Raw genomic sequence first — 15220 nt, forward strand, 5'->3', positions numbered from 1 at the left:
TTATGATTTTTAAATTATGATTGATTTTTAATTATGATTGATCTGCTAATTTCTGCTGTACAGCACAGTGACCCAGTCATATATCCATATACATTCTTTTTCTCATCCTATCTTCCGTCATGCTCTAAGCCAAGAGATTGGACAGAGGTCCCTGTGCTGCACTGCAAGACCCCATCTCGTCTCCATTCCACCCGTAATAGTTTGCATTTACCAACCCCACACTCCCCGTCCATCCCCCTCCCCCCTCCCCCGTCTATGAGTGTTTGGCGCGTGTCATGATGTCATCTACAAGAGTTTCTCCAGGACAGAAGCTTTAAAGTGGTCTTTTGACTGTGACTCACTTGATTTTATTCTATTTTATTTATTTAGCTGGAAACCGTTTACTCACTTCTTTTTGTAACTGAAGTGCAGTTGATTGACAGTGTTTCAGGTGGGCAGCAAAGTGATTGTTTTACGTATATTAGTTTTCAGTGTCTTCTCCACTGTTGGTTTTTATAAGATACTGAGTATCTTTCCCTGTGCTGGATGTGAGCACATTCTTCATTGTGACTCAGTATATTTGTGTGTTGTTATTATGGTTTTTTGTTTGTTTGTTTTTAAAGTGCCACACCCGTGATAATGGACGTTCCCAGGCTAGGGGCCAAATCAGAGCTGCAGCTGCTGGCCACAGCCACGGCCACAGCCACACCAGACCCAAGCCTCACCTTCGACCCACACCACAGCTCACGGCAATGCCCGACCCCCAGCCTGCTGAGGGAGGCCAGGGATGAAGGAGACACGTCTAGGCTTGTTACCACCGAGCCACAAAGGGAACTCCTCCGATGTTTTGTTACTGATTTCTAACTTAGTATGACTGGTTTATATAACAGTCATTTGAGATGTTTTTAGGTTTGCTTTGTGGCCCAGTTCATGGTCATTTTTCACAAGTGGAGAAAAGGATATTTATGTTCTAACTTGAGGGATGATGATACTCTCTTGATGTCTCTTAGAGTAAAGAAGGAAGAGGTTTAATCCAGCAGGTTCATCTGTTGTGCTTTTCCACATTTTACTTCCTCCTCCCTCCCTGCCTTCCTCCGCCTGTTGTTTGCTTGATCTTTGAGTGACCGAGGCAGGAATGTGGAATCTTCCACAATAGGGGTGACGTTGTGTCCTTGTGAGAGCGCCAGCACTTGCTGTTTGTGCTCTGAGCCTGTGTTAAGTAAATGCGCACGAGCTCAGAATTCTTACATCCTCTTGGTGGATTTATCTTTATCACCAGTGATGCTCTTTGCCTTGGCGTTTATTTCATCAATAGGAACACTTCTGTACGAGCCTTCTTTGGGTGTTTGCCTCAATTGTTTTTCATCCTTTTCTTTCAATCTTTTTTTTTTTTTTTTTTTTTTTTTTGCCTTTTGTAGGGCCACTCCCACAGCATATGGAGGTTCCCAGGCTAGGGGTCTAATTGGACCTGGTGCTACCAGCCTACGCCAGAGCCACAGCAACATGGGATCTGAGCCACGTCTGTGATCTACACCACAGCTCATGGCAATGCCGGATCCTTAACCCACTGAACAAGGACAGGGATCGAACCTGCCACCTCATGGTTCCTGGTCGGATTTGTTAACCACTGCGCCATGACGGGAGCTCCCCCCTCCCCCCTGCCTTTTTTTGTCTTCAGTCCTTTTGCGTTGCTGTGTCTTCATGTGTGTCTCTTCAAAGAGGACATGTCTTTTTTCCTCTCCCAGTTTGACAGTTTTTAATCTTTAAACCATATAGTGAATTTACAGTTATATTTTTCAAGGTGACTAACACTTTATCCTTTGCCTCCCATTTGTTTTCTTAAAAATTTCCTCGCCTTTAGATTTTTTTTTTTTCCTTTTTATTCTTTTCTCCCCCTCCTTTGCTACTTTGGAAGTTCAATCTTTTTTTTTTTTTTTTTCTTCTTTTTAGGTTCGCACTCATCACATATGGAAGTTCCTGGGCTAGGGGTCAAATTGGAGCTGTAGCCACCAGTCTACACCACAGCTCATGGCAGTGCTGGGTCCTTAACCCAGTGAGCGAGGCCAGGGATGGAACCTGCCTCCTCATGGATACTGGTCAGGTTGGTTTGCACCGAGCCACAATGGGAACTCCCTGAAAGTTCAGTCTCGATGTCCATCCCTTAATGGTTATTTTAAATATTTTAACAATGGCTAATTAATCAATATCCTGAACATTCAAGGGCCTGAGAATAATTTAACTCTGATTATCCTTTTCCCAATTTATGCTCTTTTATCTAGTATTTTTGTTCCATTGGCATTTTGTTTGTTTGTTTCTTTATTCTCCTTCGCTGCGCCCATGGCCCACAGTTCTTAGGTCAGGGATGGAACCTGTGTCACCACAGCCTCCCGAGCTGCTGCGGTGGCGATGCCAGAGCCTTAACCCATGGTGCTACAGCAGGAACTCTGTTCTTTTTTTGAACCCTGCAGCTCAGATGCTGTCACTCCTTTGCAGTTCACATTTGCATTAGTTTAACTCTGTGTTGGCCGGTGTCTGCTTACTGTTCCCTCTTCTTTCTCGGGCCTGCCGACAGGGATTGTTTTTATTCTTCCTGAAGGACATGCTTCAGAATTCCCTTTTTAGCGAGGTGGCACATTCTCAGTTTTTTCTTTCTTTACTCTATTTCGGCTTTGTTCTAGAGACGTAGTTGCATTGTGCAGGCAGTCCTGGGTCGAGAGCCCTCTTCTCGGGTGGGAGTGCTCCCCGCTGTGTTCGGGCCTCTGTTACGGCCGTGCTGGGAGGGAGGCAGCAGCACGCTTGCTTGTGTGGCTCCTCTGAGGTCATGGGTCGTTTCTCTCTGGCTGCTGTGTCACTGTGGTAGAGAAGCCTAGGTGCAGAATCTTTTCTCTAATCCTATTTAACATTCTGCAATAGGATTGTTAAACGATTTTAAAAAATTCTCGGCTGTTGTCTCACTGTTTGCTCATCTCCTCTGCCGTCTCCTCCTGGATCTTAGATGCAGTGGAGCTCTGAACTTCTCCCTCTCACGGCTCATCTGTATTTCTTGTTCGGCTACATTTCAAATAACTTGGGGGGGGGGGCTTCATCTTTTAGTTCCCTAGTTTTTATTCACCTGGGTCTAATATGCTGTTATTCTCTGCATTAAAATGTTCATGTTAAGCATTATATTTTCTTTTTCTTTTTTTTTTTTTCCACCTGTGGCATGCGGCTGTTCCCAGCCCAGGGGTCAAACCCAAGCCAGAGCAGTGACAATGCTGGATCCCTAACTGCTCGGCCACCAGGGAATTCCCCAGGTATTATGTTTTTCAGTGATTAGATGTTCTGGTCATTTCTTTTTCAAATTATGCTCTCTTGTAAAATCTTTTAGAAAGGTTGCTCATGTTTTTAAGTCTTCTTTATAAAAATACACAAAACAGTAATTTTATGATCCATGCTTGATAATTCCGATCCCTGGGGTCTTTGGGGCCTGTCTGAGCTGTGTCTGCTGGCTTCTGCTCCTCCGCTCGTCTCTCTGCGCTACTCCTTGGGAGTTTTCTGAGAACTCTTGCTCCTTGGGAACTTGATCGGAGGCAGTCCTGTGAGTCCTGTATTAAGGTGGCGGGTTCCTCTGAAAGGATTTGCATCAGCTTTTGCCTCCCGTTAGGAGGTCGTACTGACTTAGGGCCGCTTTAAATGACCGTGAGCGGTTTCTGGACCACATAGGCGCCGAGTTAGGGAGGCCTGACTTTGGCTTCTGGAGCTGGTCCTCCCTCCACCTAGCACCAGAGTCCCCGCTTTGTGTGGGGGTTGCTGGTAGACGCCCCACCTGAGGTGGGTCCCGGGGGATCGTGGGCTCTGTTCTCCAAACGCAAGTCAGAACCTCAGCGTCCCCAGAGCTCAGCTGCCACCTGCCGGGGAGGTGTGCCCTCCGTGCCGTCCTCCCCAGGTCCTCACGTTGGCCTTTTTGTCTTCAGGAGCTCCACACTTCTGTGCCAGCTTAGCACATTTAAAATGCTTTTAAAGGTATTTTAGCCAATGTTTTGAGATATTTTCAGCCAGCTCCTCAGGGTGTGTAATTACTCTCCTGCGGGAAACCAGTCATGATGCCGTTTCCTTTTATTTTTCTCGGTGATGATGTAGAATCTCTAAATAGCTTCCGTGAAATTGCTTGTGACAACTTTGGAGTTTTGCAGGGGTCAGAATATGGATTCGTAATTGTTGATGGTTAATAAGAGATTAGATTGCTCTGCCCGGAATGACCGTTTTTGTACATAATAACCCCCGCTGCGGTGGGCAGGTGGATGGGGTTCAGGGATACCCTCTAGAAGGGGTGGTGGGCTCTGCCTGGCCCGCTTGCCTCGTCTCCCTGGGGGCGTCGGTCGAGCCTCCGCACTCAGGCCGCTCTCCTGTGTGACAGATCGCGCTCTACGTCTGGGACGGCGGCCGCGGCCCGGCCCTCACCCCGGTGCCTGAGTTCTGTACCGACGGTGGCGACGCCTCCTGTGCGACCACATTCCGTGCCCTCCTGCCGCTTTGTGTAAGTAACAGGAGGACCCGGCCTCCGGGTCGCACACCTTGCACACCAGACACGTCACCGTCTGCCACGTGCCAGCCGAGGATGACCTCCCGGTGATACCAGCCCCGTAAGGCGGGCGCTGTCGGGACCCCCTTTACACAGGAAGACGGGGGCCCTGAGACGCGAGGTGACACGGCCTGCGGGGAGGGCAGTGAGCTTGCGACAGGCACGGCCTCACCCCGGGGCCGTCCTGTGGGGCCGCAGCTCCGTGGACACAGCGCATCCCGAGTCGCTGCTTTTGCTGCAGGCAGAACTCGGAGCTGCTGGAATTCTGTTTCCGAGGAAGGCAGCGTCACACGTTTCCCATTCTTCCAGAGGCTTCTCCTCGAGCCCACCCCCAATGCCTCTTAGCAGGGGCCCTGCTCTGATCCCACGTGGGACCGTCCCGAGCTCTGGGGATGAACTGACTTGTTATGGTGGAGCCTTGGTCCAGCCCCAGAATGAGCCTGAAGACCCCGGAGCTCAGCCGGGTGGATAACAGCTCAGAAGTGAAAGTATATTCCCTGCCTCAGGTGTTGTCTGTCATTTTCAAGTCAGTGACGCAGAAATCTGTGCTGCATTTTCAAAGAAGAGCATGTATACACACATAAACACAGACACACACAGACCCACTCTAGCAGCAGGAGAGAATGTGCACTGTTGGCCAGTTCCCCGGGGAAAATGTCTTTCTAGATGATGTGCTTGCTTGCTCTCTGGTGTGTCCTGGGAAACCTGGAGGGGTTGACCTCCCCGTGCCTTGAGTGACATGACAAAATTGCAGGTACCTGTCACTATAAACCAGCCCCAGATGATGTAGGGAGCATGACTGGATATTGTTCCAGGCCTAGGAGAGGTGATAAAGGGGTCAGAACAGCCCCTGCCCTCAAGCACCCCGGGCCCGAGTGTGGCCTGTCCACCCCCCTCCGTGTGCCCCTGGATCCGAGTGGCCAATCCAGGGCTCCAGGGTGCCGGGAGCTTGCAGTAACGCTCGATCTGGCAGAGGATAGCATCCGCTTTGTCTGGACTTGGGTAGATGATAGATAAAGGACCGTGAAATACTTTCAACTTCAAAGTAAGGCTGGGCTCTCAAAAGGGAGTCAGCTGTCATTTCGCACTAAAACGTCCCCCTGCTCTTCTCTCCCTTTGTCAGTATCTTCCCTGGCTGCAGAGAGGGAAGGGATGGTACCCAGCATTTCCCGGGCACCTGCCCTGTGCTCACTAAACGGTAGGAGTAAAAGCAGCCGTCCTGACATTACCATCGAATGCTCTAGCGACCGGCCTGAAGCTCAGGGCTAAGGACCCTGGTCCGGGTGACACACTGTCAGTGGCAGAGCGGGGATTCTGGTGCAGGTCTGGCTGAGGGCAGAGGCTTTGTGGTCAGCGGAGCTATAGTCCCCCTGCCCTAGAACTTAATCCTGGAGACCACAGTTGGCTCTCCCGACATTGGTGAATTGGAACTAGAGAGCCTGTGAGAGCTAATGGGGTGTGAAGTTAAGGTACATTAACTCACGTACGCATCTATTTCTCTTGTCTTTCTAGGGAAATCCAGTGAAGAAGGAGGATATTTTTGTTGCCGTAAAAACGTGCAAGAAATTTCATGGTGACAGAAGTATGTTTTGGGTTACTTATTTTTATTAAACTTTAAAAATCCAAACTGCCTTAAAAAAAAAAGTACAGACCAGATCTAAATTCAAGAAAGGATAATGACAGACACATTAGTGGAGTGAAAGCAGTTATTTAATCAGTATTCCTCAGCACACCACTTCAGTCCCCGAGATCCATTAGAAAAGGCAATTTTGTATTGAAACATGAGTGGCCAGCGCCCTTCCAAGGACTGATGAGAGCAGTGTTTTCAATTGGCAGTGGAAAAGCTCGGCTGTGGCCATGCCGGAGGCAGTACGTGAACACCGGTCTATTTTCCAGAACAGCGTCCTGCTACGTCCAGGCACAGGCTCTAAGAATCTTAGAGGGGATCTTGGGGTCACAGGATGCCGAGAGGAATGCTTTCCCAACACGGTTTCTTCTTTCTACATTCATTTCAAATGCACACGTTAGAACTTTTAAATCAGGCTATGTATTTGCTCACAAGTGGATATACAGAAAAAGGAAAAAGACGCCCTACAAGCAGTGGTTCCTTCTTAGGGAAATCCTGCCTTTAGATGAATGTTGTTTTTATTCACATTTTTGGTGTCATTACAGAATTCTAAGTTAAGGTGATAATATTTTTTGAAAAGCCTATCCTGAATATAAATACATAATTTGTCTTTTTTTCCCCTTTATTTCTAGCAGCACTTTTCTGAAATTGAAAATTAGTTTTGGTAGTTGCTGTTGTGGCTCAGTGGAAACGAATCTGACTAGCATCCCTAAGGACACAGATTGGATCCCTGGCCTCACCGAGTGGGTTAAGGATCCGGCGTTGCCATGAGCTGTGGTGTAGATCGCAGACGCGGCTTGGATCGGGCACTGCTGTGGCTGTGGTGTAGGCCGGCAGCTGCAGCTCTGATTTGACCCCTAGCCTGGGAACCTCCATATGGCTTGGGTGTGGCTCTAAAAAGAAAAAAAGAAAATTAGATAGGCGTTTTCTAATATTAGCACATATTTTAATTTTTTTCCATGAAAAGACTCGATTTCACCAAGAGTGCGATATTTATATAGGAGATATATATATAAACTATCTGTCATATTTTTGTGGGGTAGGTGCTGTATGGAGACTTCATTTATATAATTTATGTGATAATAAAATTACGAATTACACTTTAAAAGGGAACATATTTTCCAACTAAAAGAATATTATAAATTGGAGTTAAAACATTGTCTAACACATTGCCAACAATTAAAATTTGGTTATTATCACCAGTACCATTTTTTTCTTAATCTATGGCCACACCTGCAGCATACTGAAGTTCCGGGCCAGGGATTGAACCTGAGCTGCAGATGCAACCTCCACCATGGCTGTGGCAACACTGCATCCTTAAACGATCTCGCCAGGCTGGGGGTCGAACCCACGCCTCTGCAGTGGCCTGAGCCGCTGCAGTTAGATACTTAACCCACTGTGCCACAGTGGGAACAATATCTTTTTTTTTTTTTTTCCTCTTTTTGGCTGCCCTGGGGTATATGTAGTTCTGGATCTGAGCTGCAGTTTTGACCTACGCTGTAGCTGTGGCAGTGCTGGATCCTTAACCCACTGTGCCAAGCCAATCCTATGCTCTGGCACCGAAGAAACACTGCCAATCCCTTTGCACCACAGCGGGAACTCCAATAATATCTTAAAAGGGTGTTTACTATGTGGAGCTTCCACTGTGCCACAGCCAGTTAGGGCCCCGTGTTGTCTCTGGCAGCGCAGGTTTGATCCCTGGCCCAGTGCAGTGGTTTAAGGATCTGACATGGCTGTGGCAAAGGCTGGCAGCTGCAGCTCTGATTCAGCCCCCAGCCTGGGAACTTCCATATGCCATGGGTGTGGTCCTAAAAAGAAAAAAAAAAGTGTTAATTTTAATTTAGCCATTTTGAATAATCTAGTCATTGCTTTCTTACTTTGCATAAGGTTGAGATGATCCTTTCAGATAGCTGTTAAATGCTTTTATTTTTATATTTGAAATTTGGGTCAAGTCTTTAAAAATCCTTGTAAAATCTCTTTTTTTTTTTTTGTCCTTTTAGGGCCACACACATGGCACACGGAGGTTCCCAGGCCAGGGGTCCAATCAGCGCCACGGCTGCTGGCCCACATCATAGCCACAGCCATGCCAGATCCAAGCTGTGTCTGTGACCGACCTACACCACAGCTCACGGCAATGCTGGATCCTTAACCCACTGAACAAGCCCAGGGATCAAACCCATAACCTCATGATCGGATTCATTTCTGCTGCATCACAACGGGAACTCCTAAAAATCCTTGTAAAATTGTACAGGCCTGTTAGCGTTAAAACCAAACTGTCCAAAGCCAGATGCGTTGATTTATTGCTATTAATCTGGATCCTGGGCCACTGAAGCCTGAGACCTAAAAGGTATTTGAGGACTTCACAGCTGAGTTTCCATGGCAGGCTGTCTTTAAACTTTGACTTGTTTGTTTGAAAAGACAGTCTAAGGCAGCAGGATTTCAGGGAAGCTGATGTCATTTTGCCTGATGGGTGTTGAAACCTGTCCGGCCAGTGGGCTGTGCCCCTCCTCCTGGAAATACAGTCCAGCTCTAAGTTGGCCCAAAGAATTATCCAGTAATCGTATTAGTTTCAGTGACAATGCCAGAGTCCAACTGCTCATCTTTCTTAGTTTTCTGGTGTGTTTTTCACATAGGTAATGTCATCTTATTTCGTGTTGAGAGGGCCTTGTGGTGATGCAGTTGTTGGCATTCACGTGATACTGCAGAGGCAGCTGGCCATGGGCCGGGACACGCTGGCCCACCTTCCTGTAGACGAGGAGGGCCCTGGGGACTCGGGTTTTCTGGCTCCGAATCTCCGGTTCCTTCTACCACAGCTGAGTTGTCCTGTCGTCTCTTTGGCTGTGACACAAACCTAACACATGGTAAACAGTGTGTGGTCGTGACGCTGACAGTCTGCTCGGCGCAAGGTCGGTTCTGACGCGGCCAGAAGCTGTGGCAGGTGGCTGTTCAGTTGCAGTAGCGGTGGGAGTCGCCGGGAATTCAGACCCACAGGGGTCGGTGACCTCCATCCATGTGGGGGCGCCGATCGCCACGCTGGCACTAGTGTGTCTTGGGAGACTCGGCCCGGGAGCGCCGCTGTCCGTGGCCTTCCCATGTGCAGCCTGGTGCAGACATGTCAGGTTATAAAAGCCTGACGACCGTGGAGGAGAAAAAGCCACACCGACACGTCTGTGCTCATCTCTGAGAAACTGAGCGCCAGCGGCCCCTCCAGGGGCTCTTCTGGAGCTGGTCTCACTGTGTGTGCACTGCCTTGGGGCCTGGGCATCAGCGGTGGCAAGTGGCACCTCGCTCCTGGGCCCTCCGGGGAAGAGGGTGAGGGACGGGTCATTCCGTGCATGGCGTGAGCCAAGGCGACGTGTACACAGAACTCTTTTTTCATCCTCTTTAGGAGAACTGATCCTCAAGCCCAGTTCCAAAATTAGAAAAAATTATTTTACATCTTGTACTTTTTTTCTGGCCCAACAGTGAAACAAATGGTTACGTAACTGCTTGTGTCTGGTCTGATTTAGATGAAATAAAGCATCTTAGGACACAGTTAGCAAAAATATAGTCTGTCTCTTGGCTCAGGAAAGAAAGACGCGTGAACACCATTGGAACAGCAGCCCTCGCTGAGATGCAGGCAGTGGGTCGGGTTTTGAAGAGACGCTGATGCTGTTACATAAAGTGATGCATGGACCTCACGCGTGAGGTTATGTTGACACAGGAAAGCTCGCTGGTGATTTAAGGTTCCGCTTGATCACGTCCTCCTGGGTTACGTGTTTTTCCTCGGGTGACGTGAGCTGTCAGGAAACATCCAGAACGTCCTCTGTCCTGCTGCTGCAAGCATCCCATGTCTACAACCCCTCATGGCAGCCACCGTTTTTGTTGGTCAGACGGTGGGTTGTGAGATGTTCCGCTCCTGCAGTCCCCTCCCGTTAAAGAGGTTCAACTGCCGTTTGCTCGGCCTTTACCTTCCTGAGCTCCTGAAAATAAACACTTCACTCCTTTCAGATTGGGGGAAAGTTTTGATGGCATCACTGCAGTGGTCTTGTCTAGAAGATGCACATCTGAGCGCACTTATTTATTTATTTATTTTTTATTTTTATTTTTTTTGTCTTTTTGCTATTTCTTGGGCCGCTTCCATGGCATATGGAGGTTCCCAGGCTAGGGGTCTAATCGGAGCTGTAGCCACCGGCCTACGCCAGAGCCACAGCAACGCAGGATCCGAGCCGCGTCTGCAACCTACACCACAGCTCACGGCAACGCCGGATCGTTAACCCACTGAGCAAGGGCAGGGACCGAACCTGCAACCTCATGGTTCCTAGTCGGATTCGTTAACCACTGCGCCACGACGGGAACTCCCACTTATTTATTTATTTGTCTTTTGGGGGCTGCACTGAGGCATATGGATCCCAGGCTAGGGGTCTAATTGGAGCTGTAGCTGCTGGCCTACACCACAGTCATAGCAATGGCAGATCCTTAACCCACTGAGCGAGGCCTGGGATCGAACCTGTGTCCTCATGGATGCTAGTCAGAGTCATTAACCGCTGAGCCATGATGGGAACTCCTGAGCGTACTTACTGAAGGGGTGTGTGGGAGCTCGTTCTCTCTGGCAGAGAGGCATTCAGGAGCTCGGTACCGTCTGCTTGTGGCAACATGAGTGTGCCCAGCTGGAGGGCCACACCCGTGCTGCGTGAGTGAGTAGATGGTTAAGGAGAGGAAGGGGCTCAGCTGCTGCCTGGTTCAGTCTTCTGGCCGCTGCACAGGCAAGGGTGCCTCCAGGTTGCTCTGAGACTCCGTGTCGATCAGGCTCGTCTCTAGGAGCAGGACGTGGAGCACAGCCTTGGTACCTGTCACTAAGCCTCTCCCGAGAAGAGAGACCAGGGCTTTATTCTGTGGTCCTTGACTTTCCTGCTGAGACGAAAGGTCCACTGGTCAATCCGAAATAAATGCCTTAAAATTAGAACAGTCATTAACATTGGCCTGTCATAACATTAACAGTCATTAAAATTTGTGGTAATTTTTGTACAGGGTTCAGGTGTCAGTTCATTTTCATGTGTAACCAGAGTTTTGCAGGTCAGTTCACCCAGAGGAAAAACTGTTCTGAGCCTGCCTCTAATCTATAAAACCATATGGAAGATTTATGCCCTCTGGGCAGAGGGTTTTTTTTAATAGAACAGTTTTTACTTTGCCCCAATTTTAAATGATGTGGCAAACCTTGAAAGAGGCATCCCCTCCTGCTTTTTCATGTGGGAAAAAGTATGCTTCTCCTTATTGCGAATGAGACAGTAGATCATGTAACTGCAGGGAAGTATTTTCTCCAAGTTTAGTATTTTTAGGAATATAGTGCCTCAACATAATATAAAATGTTGTATAAATAATAGAATGCATTCAGTTTAGGATTCAAACTCTGGTAATAAAATAGACCAATGTTTTTGAAAGTTTGAAGTCATTTTGAATCTACTGGTTGAAAATGAAGTCTTCACCTGCTGTTGAAGACGATTGAATCTAAACCTTTGCTTCTTTACAGCCGGGAGATGTGACAGGTGCAGACGCCAAGGTGACCAGGGGACAGATGGTACACTGTCAGGTGCTTCAGTTGTTAGAGTCTCAGAACATGGAACTGGGTTAGAATGGTTGGTTGCTTTTTAGATGACTGGTGATGGTGGCACTGGTCTTGCACCAAAGTGCCACCTTACCGGTGGGCTCCTGATAAGAATAAATCCTTCCCTTAAACTAGTTCCAGAAAGAGCCCTCAGCCTTTTGTTGGAATTCGTACAAAACCCAGGCTTCCGTCAGCTGTTTACGGAGCACCTGCTGGGTCCCAGGCACTGTGCGGGGTGCCGGGCACTGAGTCGCGGGGTCATTCTCACCTTTGGTGACATCTCTGTCTCATTTGTTTCGAATGAACACTGGAAGCAGGTAGGTAGGTAAGGCAAAGCGCTGCCTTGCACTTGATGAGAAGCTCATTCCAGTCAGCAAATTGAGAAGAAACGCCTCTGCTGTTTCATAAAGCTCTTAGAGCAAACAAACTGAGGGCTTAAGGCTGAGGAAAGTGAAGGCAGAACTTGAAGGACCCAGAGCTGAGGACCCAGGAATTTCTTGGCCTCTCCTCAGAGCTTCCTGTTTTGCAATGAGGACATTTTACCAAAAGAGTGTGACCCGCTTAGAGGCTGCAGGGAGCCTGGCCTGGGTAAGTCCTGCTTATTATATGCAAAGCACTGCCCCTGCAGGGGCAGAGTTAAGGTTTTTGTCGTGCTAGAATTTGGAAGTAGAACAGGATGAAGATTTTTTTTTCTTTCTTTCTCCCCAGCAGTCTTACCTAGTCTGTACTGCATCTCTGTCCATTCTGGCATGGAGAAATCTTTATTCCTGCCTTTGTTGATTGTAGATTTTTTTTTTCTTTTTTTGGTCTTTTTAGGGCTGCCCTCACACAGGGAAGTTCCCAGGGTATGGGTTGAATCCGAGCTACAGCTGCTGGCCTACCCATCAGACACAGCAACGTGGGATCCGAGCTGCCTTTGCAACCTACACCACAGCTCACGCTAACACCAGATCCTTAACCACTGAGCGAGGCCATGGATACTAGTTGAGTTCATGCTGAGCCACAGTGGGAACTCCAAGAAATTGTATTTTAATTTATAAAAATAACAGTGGCTGAAAATAGGTGATTTGGAGATTATTATAGCAAACGTGCAGAATACATAGGTCTTCTTTTTTAAGCTGGTGAATAATGGACTATAAAATGTTACACTTTTGTATTTTCTATATAAGGGCTGAGTTTGATTCCCAGGTTGCTGACTAGCATAGCTAGACACTTACTTGGCATTGTATGAGTAGTTTTTTCATTATCTCTATTGTTATTTACGTTGGGAGAAAGGAAGAGATAAGTGATCTGAAATAGTCTCAAAATATTGACCTGAAGATTTGTTTCATCAGAGTTGGGATTCATCAGTCAACAGGATATAAAATCTAGATGTGATGAATTTTCCTATTAAAGCAACAATAGAAATCCTTTCTTAAAATTTAGAGATGCACACACATAACTTGAAAAGAGTATAGAAGGTGCTTTCTGGGTTGGTGAGCCAGTTGAATTAAAATCAAATAGCAGAGGGGCAGATGTCTATGTGTCTGGGGTGGAGACACAGCTACCTTTGAGTGTCTCACTCTAAAAGGCAGAAAACCAGCAAAGTTCTCTGCTGTTTGTGTTTACTGTATTAAAATAATCTATCTGTTCATGAGAAGAGTTTCAGAATCTGCTGTGTGATACCAGCATCCCGTGCAGTGATGCTCAGAGGTAGGGTCTGTGCCCTTTGTGGGGCTGGTGGTCCTTTCGGAATCTTGGGGTGGAGACACGTGGTTTGAAGAGGTCCCCCCTCTATTGCGAGGAAGGCAGGTTTACATCTCAGCTAGAACCACACAGAATATTCCAGTCCTTAGAGTAATTATATTCCCCACTCTTCTAAAAACCATTTAAAAAAATCCAGTTGTGAATTTTAAGTGAAGGAGTCTAGTGGGCATCAAGAAAAGTGAAGATTGATTTAAGTGCAACAGTATAATCAGACCAGAAGATGTACCATTACTTGGCAGCAGTGTATTTATCAGCAGAAGAGAGGCCTGTGTGGCCCTGGAGAATATCTGATGCCTCGCGAAGAGGATTCCATTCCCCTGCTGTTGGCGTGTCTCCGAGCAGACAGCACGCTGTCCATCTCGGGTCACCCGAACAAGTGACAGTCGTCTTCTTTAGGTGCTTATCCCGCAGCTTCGAGAGTCCTCACTTCCTAGGAGACTGTGACTGTGCGGTGACGGTCCCCTTTTGCTTTTTCAGTCCCCATCGTGAAGCAGACGTGGGCGGGTCAGGCAGGTCGCATCGAATACTACAGCGATTCCGAGGACAGTTCCATCCCCACGGTGGATCTGGGAGTTCCCAACACAGAGAGAGGTGGGTCCTGAGTTCTGGCTCCTCCTCTTACTGCTCTGTAAATACAGTGAACTAGGGTAAAGGGAAATGTTTGTAAATGCTCTAATTTTTGCCTCGTAAGTTTCTTTCTTTGCTCCCTGTCCATCTTTACCCATAGATACGGGCTGATTCTTGGCATCTAAGAGCTGCTACTTATTTACTTACTTAGTGGTCACCCCTGTGACCTATGGAAGTTCCTGGGCCAGGGATAGATTCTGAGCCACAGCTGTGACCCACACCACAGTTGCGGCAATGCCAGATCCTTTAACCAACTGCACTGGGCCCAGGATCAAACCCACTCCTCCACAGCGACCAGAGCTGCTGCAGGTTCTTAACCCACTGTGCCACAGTAGGAACTCCCAAAAGCTGCTTTTATTTATTTATTTGGTTGTGCCTAGGGCACATGGAAGTTCTCCAGCCAGGGACAAACCTGTGCCACAGCAGTGACAGGGCTGGATCCTTAACTCACAGGGCCACCGGGGAACTCCAAGAACTGCTTTTAGTACTAACACAAGTTGTAAGTACTAAACATGTATCACTATCCATATCTATAGATATCCATATATGTTACTGTTTCAGTTAGTAAATTGTTGGAAGTACACCGGCTTTTCTTTTCCGATCACAGGCTTTCTAATGAAAAACACTTTATTTCAAAAAAATTAAAACAGAAATCTGGCAACTCCACCTTCAGATGCCCTTTGTTCATCTTTTTTTTTTTTTTTTGCGCCCCCTCCCCCCTTTAAGGCCACCCCTGCGGCATAGGGAGGTTCCCAGGCGAGAGGTCGAATCGGAGCTGTAGCCACTAGTCTACGCCCCAGCCACATCACAGCTCACGGCAGCGCTGGATCCTTAACCCACAGAATGAGGCCAAGGATCGAAACCAGTGTCGGCGGGGATGTTGGTCAGATTCGTTTCCTCTGAGCCACGATGGGAGCTCCATGATTTCTTTATTTTTAGTCTGACCTTCTCAGTGCTTCTGTTTACATTCTACTGGATCCAAAAGGAATTTGAGATCGCTTTCAGAAATACATACCATAATAGTTAAAAGACATAAAGAGATGAAGAATGGGGAATATAAAGGTTAGGTTGGGTGGTTTGTTCTCTACTGTGTCCC

The 15220-nt window shown here is 47.6% G+C and overlaps 1 protein-coding gene across 1 annotated transcript in view; it reads left to right on the forward strand.

Moving 5' to 3' along the window:
* B3GLCT (beta 3-glucosyltransferase) overlaps positions 1 to 15220 on the forward strand; it is a 115765-nt gene that overhangs the window by 66441 nt on the left and 34104 nt on the right. Inside the window, exons 10-12 of the mRNA XM_021065554.2 lie at positions 4376 to 4495; positions 6053 to 6122; positions 13975 to 14088. Of these exons, the coding sequence (XP_020921213.2) occupies positions 4376 to 4495; positions 6053 to 6122; positions 13975 to 14088 (304 nt within the window). The remainder of the gene's footprint in view (positions 1 to 4375; positions 4496 to 6052; positions 6123 to 13974; positions 14089 to 15220) is intronic.

The sequence above is a fragment of the Sus scrofa genome, chromosome 11, assembly GCF_054392235.1.
Source record: "Sus scrofa isolate SSC_HxYL_T2T_F1_AM1 chromosome 11, Sscrofa_HxYL_maternal_Yorkshire_Landrace_v2.0, whole genome shotgun sequence".
In the NCBI taxonomy this organism is placed as follows: Eukaryota; Metazoa; Chordata; class Mammalia; order Artiodactyla; family Suidae; genus Sus; species Sus scrofa.